The sequence below is a fragment of the Lepidochelys olivacea genome, assembly GCF_965140295.1.
Source record: "Lepidochelys olivacea isolate rLepOli2 genome assembly, chromosome: 2".
In the NCBI taxonomy this organism is placed as follows: domain Eukaryota; kingdom Metazoa; phylum Chordata; order Testudines; family Cheloniidae; genus Lepidochelys; species Lepidochelys olivacea.
The window spans coordinates 46,088,954-46,104,304 of NC_140412.1; the positions used below are offsets into that span (position 1 = coordinate 46,088,954).

Below are 15,351 nucleotides of genomic sequence, written 5' to 3' on the forward strand. Positions count from 1 at the left end.
TTCTGTGGATGAAGGGAAAGCAGTGGACGTGCTGTTCCTTGACTTTAGCAAAGCTTTTGACACCGTCTCCCACAGTATTCTTGCCAGCAAGTTAAAGAAGTATGGGCTGGATGAATGCACTATAAGGTGTATAGAAAGTTGGCTAGATTGTCGGGCTCAACAGGTAATGATCAATGGCTCCAAGTCTAGTTGGCAGCCAGTATCAAGCAGAGTGCCTCAAGGGTCGGTCCTGGGGCTGGTTTTGTTCAATATCTTCATAAATGATCTGGAGGATGGTGTGGATTGCACCCTCAGCAAGTTTGCAGATGACACTAAACTGGGAGGAGTGGTAGATACGCTGGAGGGTAGGGATAGGATACAAAGGGACCTAGACAAATTAGAGGATTGGGCCAAAAGAAATCTGATGAGGTTCAATAAGGACAAGTGCAGAGTCCTGCACTTAGGACGGAAGAATCCAATGCACCGCTACAGACTAGGGACCGAATGGCTAGGCAGCAGTTCTGCAGAGAAGGACCTAGGGGTGACAGTGGACGAGAAGCTGGATATGAGTCAACAGTGTGCCCTTGTTGCCAAGAAGGCCAATGGCATTTTGGGGTGTATAAGTAGGGGCATTGCCAGCAGATCGAGGGACGTGATCGTTCTCCTCTATTCGACATTGGTGAGGCCTCATCTGGAGTACTGTGTCCAGTTTTGGGCCCCACACTACAAGAAGGATGTGGAAAAATTGGAGAGAGTCCAGCGGAAGGCAACAAAAATGATTAGGGGACTGGAACACATGACTTATGAGGAGAGGCTGAGGAAACTGGGATTGTTTAGTCTACAGAAGAGAAGAATGAGGGGGGATTTGATAGCTGCTTTCAACTACCTGAAAGGTGGTTCCAAAGAGGATGGATCTAGACTATTCTCAGTGGTAGTGGATGACAGGACAAGGAGTAATGGTCTCAAGTTGCAGTGGGGGAGGTTTAGATTGGATATCAGGAAAAACTTTTTCACTAGGAGGGTGGTGAAACACTGGAATGCATTACCTAGGGAGGTGGTGGAATCTCCTTCCTTAGAAGTTTTTAAGGTCAGGCTTGACAAAGCCCTGGCTGGGGTGATTTAATTGGGGATCAGTCCTGCTTTGAGCAGGGGGTTGGACTAGATGACCTCCTGAGGTCCCTTCCAACCCTGATATTCTATGATTCTATGATTCTGCTTGGCTCTGGTGAGACCCCAGCTTGATCACTGTGTCCAGTTCTGAGCACCACAATTTAGGAAAGATGTGGACAAACTGGAAAGAGTCCAGAGGAGAGCAACAAAAATTATAAAAAGATTTAGAAAACCTGTCCTATGAGGAAAGGTTAAAAAACCCAACCATGTTTATTCTTGAGAAAAGAAGACTGAGGGGACCCGATAAGTCTTCCAATATGTTAAGGGCTGTTATGAAGAGGATGGTGATCGATTGTCCTCCATACCCACTGCAGGGAGGACAAGAAGTAGTGGGCTTAATCCGCAGCAAGGGAGATTTAGGTTGGATATTAGGAAAAATCTTTCTAACTATAAAGGTAGTTAAGCTCTGAAATAGTCTTCCAAGGGTGGTTGTGGAGTCCCTATCATTGGAAGCTCTTAAAAACAAGTTGGACAAACACCTGGTCTAGATTTACTTGGTCCTGCCACAGTGTAGGGGGCTGGATTTGATGATCTCTTAAGGTCTCTTACAGCCCTACATGATTCTATGCTTTACTTGGTGTGTGTCTATGGAATGAAAACTCATTTACAAATAAATGGAAAAATTTGGAACCAGCTGATGCACTTGAAACCCCCTCTTACTTTCAACTTGTATCTTACATGGTAAACTCACCATGACAATTTCCATTGGATACTGGATTGAGCAACGTGTTCTGTTCACACTGAAACAAAAGCAATGAACAATATAAGTACTGGGGGGGACGACTCAGGTCTCATGCCTCCTTTGTTGATTTCCTTACTGAGAAACAGAATTAAGAGTCCAGAAAAAATATCAAAATTGTCTTTCTGTAACTCAGTGTTGTGGATCCATTGTATTTGTGGAATAAAGGAAGCAAGCATTTCCCAGTTATCTCAACCTGTTTACTATTGCAGCTTACTTTCACCTTCTGAGCCAACCACCAACCGGAATCTGGGTTCAGCAGATGTATTATTTTAATGACTCTTCAAAGGATGCTAAACAGGGCTGGTCAAAAGACAGGAAAATAATTTTTTGAAAAATTTCAGTATTTCAAGGTTGTTTCCATTTCACAGGATTCAAAATGGACCCATTTTCTGTAAAATTATGTGCAATATTTTCAATTCAATTCTACTGAAACCATTTTCTAAATTCTTCATTTACCAAAAATATAATTTACTAAAAAGAGTTTTAGATCAACAAAACTGTTAGTACTTTTGAAATATAACATTTATGATAAATATTTCAGCAAAAATATCACAGAAAATTTCACAAAAATGGAAAAAATCAATGCTGATAATTTTTTGCGAAAAGTTTTATCTTTTGAAAAAAGGCCAATTTTCTACAAAAAACTGTGCAAAAAATTTCACCCAGTTCCAGTGTTAAGCTCTTTTTAGTACAGAGAACAGACTAAATCCCAGCACCAAGGAACCTCTAAACTAATTTCAGACACAAATCAAATGCATTTCTCTCTATTTAGGTATTTATATGGCTCCTCTCACTACAGTTTTGCAGTACCTTCCCAGTATTAAAAGAAAAAGCATCTGTCAAGGTTCCTCCCCCACTCTGAACTCTAGGGTGCAGATGTGGGGACCTGCATGAAAAACCTCCTAAGCTTATCTTTACCAGCTTAGGTCAAAACTTCCCCAAGGTAACAAATATTACCCCCGTTATCCTTGGAATGGCCGCTACCACCACCAAACTAATACTGGTTACTGGGGAAGAGCTGTTTGGACGCGTCCTTCCCCCCAAAATACTTCCCAAAACCTTGCACCCCACTTCCTGGACAAGGTTTGGTAAAAAGCCTCACCAATTTGCCTAGGTGACTACAGACCCAGACCCTTGGATCTTAAGAACAATGAACAATCCTCCCAACACTTGCACCCCCCCTTTCCTGGGAAATGTTGGATAAAAAGCCTCACCAATTTGCATAGGTGACCACAAACCCAAACCCTTGGATCTGAGAACAATGAAAAAGCATTCAGTGTTTTACAAGAAGACTTTTAATAAAAAATAGAAGTAAATAGAAATAAAGAAATCCCCCCTGTAAAATCAGGATGGTATATATCTTACAGGGTAATTAGATTCAAAAACATAGAGAACCCCTCTAGGCAAAACCTTAAGTTACAAAAAAGATACACAGACAGAAATAGTTATTCTATTCAGCACAATTCTTTTCTCAGCCATTTAAAGAAATCATAATCTAACACATACCTAGCTAGATTACTTACTAAAAGTTCTAAGACTCCATTCCTGTTCTGTCCCCGGCCAAGACGACTACAGACAGACACACAAACCCTTTGTTTCTCTCCCTCCTCCCAGCTTTTGAAAGTATCTTGTCTCCTCATTGGTCATTTTGGTCAGGTGCCAGCGAGGTTACCTTTAGCTTCTTAACCCTTTACAGGTGAGAGGAGCTTTCCCCTGGCCAGGAGGGATTTCAAAGGGGTTTACCCTTCCCTTTATATTTATGACACGCCCCCCAAATCTCAGCTAGGGTGAAACACTGGCTGGGATTTCTTCCTGGAGCTCTAGGAAAACAGAGTTAATAAGACACATGCATCTCTAAATATACTACCAAGTACATAAAGACTAACAATATTTTCCACATCTCAAGGACGATTTTAACCAGTTGATTCTGGGAAACTTTCACGGGAGAGTGCATCAGCCACTTTGTTAGAAGCTCCTGAGATGTGTTGGATGTCGAAATCAAAATCTTGGAGAGCTAAACTCCACCGAAGAAGTTTTCTGTTAGTTTCTTTGACGGTGTGAAGCCACTTTAGTGCAGCATGGTCGGTTTGCAGGTGGAAACGCCGTCCCCAAACATATGGGCGTAGCTTTTCCAGAGCGTAGACAATGGCATAACATTCTTTTTCAGTGACTGACCAGTTGCTTTCCCTCTCAGACAGTTTTTTGCTGAGAAACACTACAGGGTGGAATTCTTGATCAGGTCCTTTCTGCATTAAAACTGCTCCCACACCACGCTCGGATGCATCTGTGGTTACTAGGAACGGTTTGTCAAAGTCTGGGGCCCTTAGTACAGGGTCAGACATGAGTGTCGCTTTAAGCTTGTTAAAGGCCTTCTGACACTTTCCGGTCCACTGAACAGCATTTGGCTGTTTCTTTTTGGTTAGGTCTGTCAGTGGGGCAGCGATTTGGCTGTAGTGCGGTACAAATCGTCTGTAATAACCGGCCAAGCCTAAGAAGGATTGAACCTGTTTCTTTGACTTTGGGACAGGCCACTTTTGGATAGCATCCACTTTGGCCTGTAGGGGGCTGATAGTTCCTTGACCCACCTGGTGTCCAAGGTAAGTCACTCTGTTTAGGCCTATTTGACACTTCTTAGCCTTAACAGTTAGTCCTGCCTCCCTTATGCGCTCAAGGACTTTTTGTAGATGTTCCAGGTGGTCTGCCCAGGAATCCGAAAATATGGCCACATCGTCAAGGTAGGCGACTGCATATTCTCCTAATCCCGCTAGGAGACCATCTACAAGTCTTTGGAAAGTGGCGGGTGCATTTCGCAGCCCGAAAGGGAGTACATTAAATTCATACAGCCCGAGATGTGTGATGAAGGCTGACCTTTCCTTGGCAGATTCATCTAGCGGTACCTGCCAGTACCCCTTGGTTAAGTCCAAGGTAGAGATGAACTGGGCCCGTCCCAGTTTCTCTAATAGTTCATCAGTGCGTGGCATTGGATAATTGTCTGGGCGAGTTACAGCATTTAGCTTACGGTAGTCCATGCAAAAACGTATTTCCCCATCTGGTTTGGGAACTAGAACCACTGGAGATGCCCATGCACTTTCAGAGGGGCGGATTACACCCATCTGTAACATATCCTGGATCTCCCGTTCTATAGCAGTTTTAGCTTGAGGAGACACCCGGTAAGGTTGGACCCTAATTGGGTGAGCATTACCTGTGTCAATGGAGTGGTATGCCCGTTCAGTCAGTCCTGGGGTGGCTGAGAACGTTGGCGCGTAGCTAGTGCACAGCTCCTGGATCTGCTGTCGCTGCATACGCCCAAGGGTCATGGAGAGGTTCACCTCTTCCACACCACCAGCACATTTCCCTTCGTAGTAGACACCTTCAGGCCACTCAGCGTCGTCTCCTCCCTGGGCTGTAAACTGACAAACCTTTAATTCTCTGGAATAAAAGGGCTTTAGAGAATTAATATGATACACCTTAGGCTTTCGGTTGGAGGTGGGGAATGCTATGAGATAATTAACAGCTCCCAGGCGCTCCTGGACCATGAATGGCCCTTCCCACGATGCTTCCATTTTATGGGCCTGGAGCGCCTTTAAGACCATGACCTGGTCTCCTACTTTGAAGGAACGCTCTCTGGCATGTTTATCATACCAGGCTTTTTGCTCTTTTTGAGCATCCTGTAAGTTTTCTCTAGCAAGGGCTAAAGAGGTTCGGAGGGTGTTTTGTAGGTTGGTTACAAAGTCCAGAATGTTAGTTCCTGGAGAAGGTGTAAATCCCTCCCATTGCTGCTTCACCAACTGCAATGGCCCCTTAACCTCACGGCCATATACAAGTTCAAATGGGGAAAACCCTAAACTGGGATGTGGTACAGCTCTGTAGGCAAAGAGCAACTGCTGCAATACTAGGTCCCAATCATTGGAGTGCTCATTTACGAATTTACGTATCATGGCCCCCAAAGTTCCATTAAACTTCTCCACCATGCCATTTGTTTGATGATGGTAAGGAGTGGCAACCAAGTGATTTACCCCATGAGCTTCCCAAAGGTTTTTCATAGTTCCTGCCAGGAAATTAGTCCCTGCATCTGTGAGGATGTCGGAGGGCCAACCTACCCTGGCAAAAATGTCTGCTAGTGCCTGGCACACACTTTTAGCCCTGGTGTTGCTTAGAGCTACTGCTTCCGGCCATCGGGTGGCAAAATCCATGAAAGTCAGTATGTACTGCTTTCCTCTGGGTGTCTTTTTCGGAAAAGGACCCAGAATATCCACAGCTACTCGCTGAAATGGAACTTCAATGATGGGGAGTGGCTGGAGAGGAGCTTTGACCTGGTCTTGGGGTTTTCCCACTCTTTGGCACACCTCACAAGACTGGACATAGGTAGAAACATCCTTGCCCATTCCCTCCCAGTGGAATGACCCCCCCAAACGGTCTTTGGTCCTGTTCACCCCAGCATGGCCACTAGGGTGATCATGGGCTAAGCTCAAGAGCTTGGCCCGGTATTTAGTTGGAACTACCAACTGTCTCTGAGGATGCCAGTCTTCCTGGTGTCCCCCAGAAAGAGTTTCCTTGTATAAAAGTCCTCTTTCTACAACAAACCTGGATCGATTAGAAGAGCTGAGAGGCGGTGGGTTGCTCCGTGCCGCCGTCCAAGCTCTCTGGAGGCTTTCATCTGCTTCCTGTTCGGTCTGGAACTGTTCCCTTGATGCTGGAGACATCAGTTCCTCATGGGATTGTGGACCTAGGCTTGGTCCCTCTGGAAGCGATATAGGGGATGGAGCTGTTTCTGTTGACTGTGAACCGCTCTCCGCTGGTGCACTATGTTGGGATTCAGGCTCCGGCTGAGCCTCTTGTGTAGGGTTATCGGCTGCTGCCAGTTCAGGTTCGGTGGGGCCCTCTGGTGTTGAGGTTGCAAGTACTGGATTCAGTGCTGGCACGGGGTCTGGTGTTGGTTGTTTGGCTGGTTCCGGTTCTGGGACTGGTTCCGTCTGGGTCTCTGGGACTGGATCCACTACTGCTGTTGCAGACATTGGCCTGGGGTCCAGGTCCATCACCTCTGACTGGGTCCTGATAGAAGTTTCCGGAACAGAGCTAGGCCTCACGGCTTGTTTAGCCTGGTTGCGGGTGACCATTCCCACCCTCTTGGCCTGCTTCACATGATTGGCCAAGTCTTCCCCCAACAGCATGGGGATGGGATAATCATCATAGACTGCAAAAGTCCACATTCCTGACCAGCCCTTGTACTGGACAGGCAACTTGGCTGTAGGCAAATTGAAAGAGTTGGACTTGAAGGGTTGAATCGTCACTTGGATCTCTGGGTTGATTAAATTGGGGTCCACTAAGGAAGCATGGATAGCTGACACTTGTGCTCCGGTGTCCCTCCACGCGGTGACCTTCTTCCCGCCCACACTCACAGTTTCCCTCCGCTCCAAGGGTATCTGGGAGGTATCTGGGCCTGTGGACCTCTGGTGTAATTCCGGTGCAATGAACTGTAATCTGTTGGGGTTCTTGGGGCAGTTGGCCTTTACATGCCCCAGCTCATTACACTTAAAACATCGTCCAGCTGACGGGTCACTGGGGCGAGGAGGGTTGCTGGAGAACGGGGTGGTGGGACGATAAGGGGTCTGGAGGGTTCTTTGGGAGGTAGGTGGGGCTTTGGGCGGCCCCTGGTAATAGGGTGTGGTCTGGGGTGGTCCCTTCTGGTCTCCGCTCCAACTGCGACCAGTTTTCTTCTTCTCTGCCACCTCCACCCATCTGGCTCCAATCTCTCCTGCCTCAATTACAGTTTTGGGTTTCCCATCTAGGATGTATCTTTCTATTTCCTCAGGAACACCCTCTAAGAATTGTTCCATTTGCATTAGGAAGGGCGAATTTACTGGAGATTCAACACTTGCTCCTGATATCCAGGCATCCCAATGTTTTACAATGTGGTAGGCATGTCGGGTAAATGACATGTCTGGTTTCCACCTTAGGGCTCTGAACCTCCGACGAGACTGCTCGGGTGTTATCCCCATTCTGACTCTCGCCTTGGATTTAAACAGTTCATACTTGTTCATGTGTTCTTTAGGCATTTCAGCTGCCACCTCAGCTAAGGGTCCACTGAGCTGCGGCCTCAGCTCTACCATGTATTGGTCAGTAGAGATGTTGTACCCAAGGCAGGCCCTTTCGAAGTTTTCTAAGAAGGCCTCAGTATCATCACCTGCCTTGTAGGTGGGGAACTTTCTGGGATGGGAAGTGGTACCTGGAGAAGGATTGCTAGGGTTTGTTGGTATATTCTGCTGGGCCTTTATCCTCTCCATCTCCTCCACATGCTTCCTTGCCTCCATTTCCCTCTTGTGGGCAGCCTCCTGTACCTCCTTCTCCAGCCGCATGAGTTCTATCTGTCTTTCATGTTCCCTTTGTTTTTCCTCAGCCTGCAATTTGGCTAATTCCAGCTGTAGTCGAGCTGAGGATTTGGCCATTCTAACCTCTCTGTTTTTAACTAACTTTACACCCGAGGTTTAGAAATAAACAAACAAAACTTGGCTGTAAAATTTTGCTGTGCTGGAATAGAATACCTATTCTCTGATAGTGATTGTCAGCCTACAGAAAAAGACAATTCCCTTGTCTCTGCTCTGGGCCCAAATTAAAGCAAAAAACCTCCAACTACTTGGAAAACTGCTTACCCAGCCCACAGAAAAAAAAAATTTCTTTTCAAACCTGTACTCCTTGTAAAACAAAAAAAAATCAAAATCCTAAAAAAAACCCTGCCACTTTTGTCTCCAGGCAAATGGGTAGAGCACACACCCCCTATTTACTTTTAGGAAGAAAAGAAAAAAAAACCTCTGGGTTGGAAGACTGTGAATTTCCCTGCAGGAGTTAAGTACCCTGCCTCTAGGCAAAGAAAACCTGCAATTTACAAGATAATCCCCTTTTGTCTCTGCTTGGCCACAAAGCAGAGAGAAACCAAGCTGCTTTCAGTTTCAAAGCTGCCTTCTGGACTTCCTAAAAATTCCTTTTTAAAATCTGTATTTCTAGTTCAAAAAATCTCAACTGGATCTCAAAATGATTTCAGGTTAATCCCACCACTGTGCCACCATGTCAAGGTTCCTCCCCCACTCTGAACTCTAGGGTGCAGATGTGGGGACCTGCATGAAAAACCTCCTAAGCTTATCTTTACCAGCTTAGGTCAAAACTTCCCCAAGGTAACAAATATTACCCCCGTTATCCTTGGAATGGCCGCTACCACCACCAAACTAATACTGGTTACTGGGGAAGAGCTGTTTGGACGCGTCCTTCCCCCCAAAATACTTCCCAAAACCTTGCACCCCACTTCCTGGACAAGGTTTGGTAAAAAGCCTCACCAATTTGCCTAGGTGACTACAGACCCAGACCCTTGGATCTTAAGAACAATGAACAATCCTCCCAACACTTGCACCCCCCCTTTCCTGGGAAATGTTGGATAAAAAGCCTCACCAATTTGCATAGGTGACCACAAACCCAAACCCTTGGATCTGAGAACAATGAAAAAGCATTCAGTGTTTTACAAGAAGACTTTTAATAAAAAATAGAAGTAAATAGAAATAAAGAAATCCCCCCTGTAAAATCAGGATGGTATATATCTTACAGGGTAATTAGATTCAAAAACATAGAGAACCCCTCTAGGCAAAACCTTAAGTTACAAAAAAGATACACAGACAGAAATAGTTATTCTATTCAGCACAATTCTTTTCTCAGCCATTTAAAGAAATCATAATCTAACACATACCTAGCTCGATTACTTACTAAAAGTTCTAAGACTCCATTCCTGTTCTGTCCCCGGCCAAGACGACTACAGACAGACACACAAACCCTTTGTTTCTCTCCCTCCTCCCAGCTTTTGAAAGTATCTTGTCTCCTCATTGGTCATTTTGGTCAGGTGCCAGCGAGGTTACCTTTAGCTTCTTAACCCTTTACAGGTGAGAGGAGCTTTCCCCTGGCCAGGAGGGATTTCAAAGGGGTTTACCCTTCCCTTTATATTTATGACAGCATCAGCAACAGTAAAATTCTCTCACTCCCCTAAAACTGGAATAGGTATGAGTGGGTAAACTGGAATTGCAGGATGCCTTTGGTGACACTCCCTAGAACCACAGTCATATGCATTTGTTTTCAAATATTCTATTTATTTTCCCCAAAAATATTAGCAGTGCAGAAAATTAAGCAGAGTTATTACTTTCGGGCCTGATTCTCAACAGTTTTACCAACCTAACTCCCTACTGGTTCCAAATGAGTTGCTCCTGATTTACAGTAGCATGGGAGGAGAATTGGAAACTGAGAGTTCAATTTCCAGAGATGTTGAGCACCTGCAGTAGCCATTGACTACAGCTGAAGAGTGGGTAATCATTTCTTTTGAAAATCAGGCCTTTAAATCCTGATCCAAAGTTCACTAAAGTTAATGGAAGGCATCCCATGGACTTTGGATCAGCGCATTAGCATCTTTCACTGAATCACATAAACAAATATATTAGAGATATTCTTTCAAAATAATAGAAAAAACTAAATATATTTAATCTCCTGAAGTTTAAACTTGAATTTTATTCCATGATAAACAACTAATTTATAGTATAATCTGATTTTTCTACTGCATTATCTAATTAAATGCTATGAAATCTTCTGATGGAATGCACAAGAGAAATGCAAGTAAGTCTCATCATTACTAACGCATGCAGTATAATCTACCTTGTTTAGATCATCATGTGGCTGGGTGCTTGCACTGTCCTTCTGGATTATCCTTATTAGGTCACGATGGAACTTCTTGGCATTCAGAAATACTAGCGGGTTGTTCACTGAAACTATCTTTACCTGTTGTAAAGATTCCTTTGGGATAGAATAAACAAAAGACTTAGTTCCTTAAGATTTAAAAAGGGGAAATTTCTTTAAAAACCCTAGATAATACCAAACAACAATCCTGTGACAAAATTCTGAGTTACCATGGTGCTTTAACAGATTACTAATTTGATCAGTCTTCACACATGATTCTATCTTAAATTGAGGAGGAAATATAAGTAAAATTAAAAGAGTATTTAAAGGTATTTACTGAGTGTCACCTGAAGAATTTCTACCCAGTAGATAAAATTACTGAGCTTTTTGTGCATCTAAAGCTCTAACAGATGAAGAAGTAGGCTGAGCTAATCTGAAGCAAGGTTGAATCATCTGTGAACTGCAGAAGCCATTTCTGATCTTCCCAATATTATCCTCAACTACAGGCATAAAGCTAGAACCACTCTCAACTAGCCAGAATAACACAAGTTAGAGCCAACTCCAAGGGTTCCAAAGTAATATGAGCTTAATTGTGCCTTCCAGACACATCCCTAATGGTATGATAAACAGCTTCCTATTGGGGGTGTTATTGTATGATCGTGTCTAGGACCTAAGAGAATTCTACTTTCAGGAAGCAATTGATGCAAGAACACTGGAGATGTGGAGCAAGGAGTATAGCCTGCATGTCGCACTGTCTCAGTTCTCTCTCTCTCTCTTTATGCTTGCACATAGAACCTTGTGTCAGAAGTGAGTCATCTCCTACAGATAGTCTTAAATTCTGATTTCACCTATTACAAACCAAACCAAGAGAAAACCATAATCATGGCAACATACCAAATTCCTGTCCCTGAGCAGATGGACATGAAATAGAATGTGTTTAGCAACTGTATATTTTTTAGATCACAGGAGGAAAGCTATGAAAAAATGTCAATAGAGCTGGATAAAAAGGAAAACAAAGTAAGAGCAACCACACTATTAGCTGTAATTAGGAAAGACTGCCTCATGCTCCAACAGCCTCTGGACATGTTAACAGCACAGCAGGAGGACCCTGGAAACAACCTAGAAGTGCTTCAAAAATGTTTTCAACCCACAAAAAGAGTCACATACAAAAGGCATCTTTTCAACAGGGGTCATCAAGAATCTGGAGAAACAAAAGATCAGTATATTGCCAGACTGTATGAAATAGCTGACTCATGAAATTACTAAATCTTGAAAGATCTAATTTGTACTAGGTTAGTAATTGGGACAATAGATGCAGGAACTGGAATGAGAATGTTCAGAGAGCCCACTCTAACTCTAGCAAGAATCATAGGTGTGAAAAGCTAGTGAACAAACTTCCGGTAAATTGCAGAGAATAAGTAGAGCAAACACAAAGATAATTCACCAAGTAGCACAGGGAAAGCATGAAATAAACCTACTGTGTACAATGAAAATACACAGCACATTCCCAATAGACCCTGGAACAAAATGGCAATGGATCTTTTCACTGCAAACCACACAAACTACCTAGTTACTGTAGACTACTTTTCAGACCTCTGGGAACTAGTCAAATTGTCAGACAGTACTGCAGCGACCATCATCATAGACAAAGCCATGAAGCGTTTCACATTTCAGCAGGCACAGTATCCCAAATTGTGTAGTTTCAGACAACTAGTCTAGTTTACTTGCAGAGTATTTGTGCAATTTACCCAGGAATGGGAATTCAGTTATATCATTTCACTTCATCACCATATCACAGCCAACTGAACAGAAAAACCTGAAATGGCAGTTAAAAATACTAATACGGCATTAAAGAAAGCTGAAGAAAGGAAAAAATATAGGGCAAGGGATTCTTGAATGGAGAAACACTCCCACAGGAGGCTTTAACAGCAGCCCAGTACAATGCTTGATGTTCAGACGAACACGTACCCTGGTCCCTATCATCCCAGCATTACTATAACTGGCAGCAGTGGATGGTGTAACATACGAAGAGGAAAAGAGACCTGCAAAGGCCAAAACCTACTCTGACTGAGAAGCTAATGTCATGTACTTCTTGTACACAGTAGGTTGCAGTGCTGCTACTAGCAGATCAGGCTTCTGTATCAGATATGCCAACTACAGAGCTTCTTTCTCAGAGAGAGAGAGACACACACACACCAGAGATATGTCTTTCATAAGATCCTTTAATGCTTTCCCAACATGGCTGAGGTTAGCTTAAATAAGGAGAGGTTACTTGAGTTCTTCAAGGTGTTTTGTCCCTATGGGTGCTCCACCATAGAAGGTCCACACGTCCATGCACTCTTGACCAGAGACTGCAACCAGGGCACATAGGGAGGCCCGGGCATGCTGCCAGTCAGTTCCTTCTCAATTGCAAAGCCTAACAGTTCAGAAGAAGGGAAGGAGGGCAGAAGGTAAAGCACCCATAGGGATAAAACATCTTGAAGAACTAAAGTTTCTGTAATGTAAGTAGCCTCTCCTTCTCTGAGTATATGTCCCTAAGGAGGCTCCACCATAGGAGACCCCCAAGCAGTAACTCAATGAGGAAGAGGGTGCTGAGGAAGTAAGTCCAGGTCAGTTCAAAGGACTGCATTACCAAAGCCAGTATCATCTCTGGAAGCAGGTAAGATGGCATAGTGTTTGGCAAAGGTATGGATAGAAGACTAACAAATCTCTGCTATCGGAATGTCTTTCAGTAGAGCTATAGATGGAGTCTGAGCTCTAGAATTTACTGTCACTCATGAGAGGGCTGTACCCATGCATTCTCATAACAGGTCCTGATGCAACCTGAAACCCGCTCAGACAGTCTTTGTGTGGAAATCAGTTGGCTGTTCATCCTATCCACAATCATCACAAACAGTCTAAGAGAGGCATGGAATAGTTTAGTCCTGTCCAGGTACAAGGCAAGGACCTTCCTGACATCCAAAAATGAAGGCTTGATTCTTCTCTGGAGGCATGAGGTTTTGGGTAGAAAACTGGTAGGTGAATTTCCTGGTTCAGGTTATGTTCTGAGGAGCCCTTTGGGAGAAAATGAGGATGGAGATGTAATATAACCTTGTTTTTGTATAAGGTGGTGTATGGTAGGTCCACCATAAGCACTCCCAGCTTCCTCATTCACTTTGCTGGGGTGTTGGCAATTAGAAAAGAAATTTTGAAGGAGAGATGGAGGATGGTTCACTATAGGTTCCTCAGGGCATTCAAAACCAGGTTGAGGTACCACTGGGGAACTGGTTGTTGAACAGGAAGAAATAAGTTGCACAGGCCCTTAAGAAATTTGGCTATTGTAGAATGGGCAAAGACTAAGCAGCCCTGGCTGGATGAGTGAAAGGCTGTGATGGCAGCCAGATGTACTCTGATAGAGCTCATTGAGAGACCCTGTATTTAACTCAAAGACTCATAGTCTTTAAGGCCAGAAAGGATTATCATAATCATCTAGTCTAGTCATAATCACACGGCAGGCCACAAAACCTCACCCACCCACTCCTCTAATAGACCCTTACCCTTGACTGAGTTACTGAAGTCCTCAAATCATGGTTAAAAGACTTCAGGTTACAGAGAATTCACCATTTACACTAATTTAAACCTGAAAGTGATCCATACCCCATGCTGCAGAAGAAAGAAAGAAAAAAACCCAAACCCTGGGTCTCTGAAGTCTGAGCCAGGGGAAAATTCCTTCCTGACTCCAAATAATTAACAGGTAGATCAGGATCTTGGAAAGCAGAACTTCTGATGCTTGAGAAGATGGGAAAGACCACCAGGACTGGAAGAACTTCCACTTTTGTAGGTCAGTCTTGAGAGTACTGGGCGTTATACTGGATATGGGGAAAAAGGTCAATTCCATGCTTGAGAGCTACTGACGAGCCATGCTCTCAGATTTACTGAGGAGAAGTTAGAATGAACAAGTAACCCTGAACTCTGTATCAACAAATCCTTTGTGATAGGAATTCTGAGGGGTATTACCTCTGAGTAGTGGATGTGGTTTGAGTACCACACTTGCCTCAGCCAAGCAGGTGCTATGATAATAACTCTCGCTCCTTCTCGATGCAGCTTGAGAAGGCTCTTGAGCATTAATGGTATAGGTGGGTATGCATAAAGAAGGATAATGGTCTAGAGAACCATGGCCGTGACCTCCCTTAGAGCAGAACAGGTAACATTTTGCATTGTTCAGGGTGTCAAAGAGCTCTACTCCAGTATACTCTGGCAGATGCTGCAGAAGACAGTCCTTGAGATCCCATTTGTGATCCTGCCAAAAGTGTCTGCTCAGGGAGTCTGCACTTGTACTCTGGAAGCCTGGTAGACTGCTGACATTTCTATCTGATGAGCGATTCACCAAAGCCACAGCCTTAGCAACTCTGCACATAAGGCCTGGGAACTTGCTCTGTCTTGTCAGCTGATATAATACATTGCTGTCCTGTTGTCTAGAATTACTGTGACTAAGAGACCTTGTATAGCACAAAGTAAGTGTTGGCAAGCATATGAGATTGCACAGTGATATGTTTGGATAGGCTGTTTGTTTGAAGTATATGCTGTTCTTACTCATGTCTGGAGGCATCTAAGAGGCATCTTCGCATGGAGAGTCATATACATAGAGGCCAACATGTGGCCCAAAATATTAGGCAAGTCCTCCCTGTTGTTTGCAGACTGTACTGTAAATTTGAGATTAGGGTGGATAGCATGAAGAACCTCTCCTAGGGTAGGCAGGTTCTTGCTATTGTGGAGTC

The 15,351-nt window shown here is 44.0% G+C and overlaps 1 protein-coding gene across 1 annotated transcript in view; it reads right to left on the reverse strand.

The window, feature by feature from the left end:
- SLC26A7 (solute carrier family 26 member 7) overlaps positions 1-15,351 on the reverse strand; it is a 126,952-nt gene that overhangs the window by 12,221 nt on the left and 99,380 nt on the right. The window contains exons 13-14 of the mRNA XM_084618350.1: positions 10,574-10,711; positions 1,841-1,889 (exon numbers count right to left, since the gene is read on the reverse strand). Coding sequence (XP_084474476.1) covers positions 1,841-1,889; positions 10,574-10,711 — 187 coding nt within the window. The remainder of the gene's footprint in view (positions 1-1,840; positions 1,890-10,573; positions 10,712-15,351) is intronic.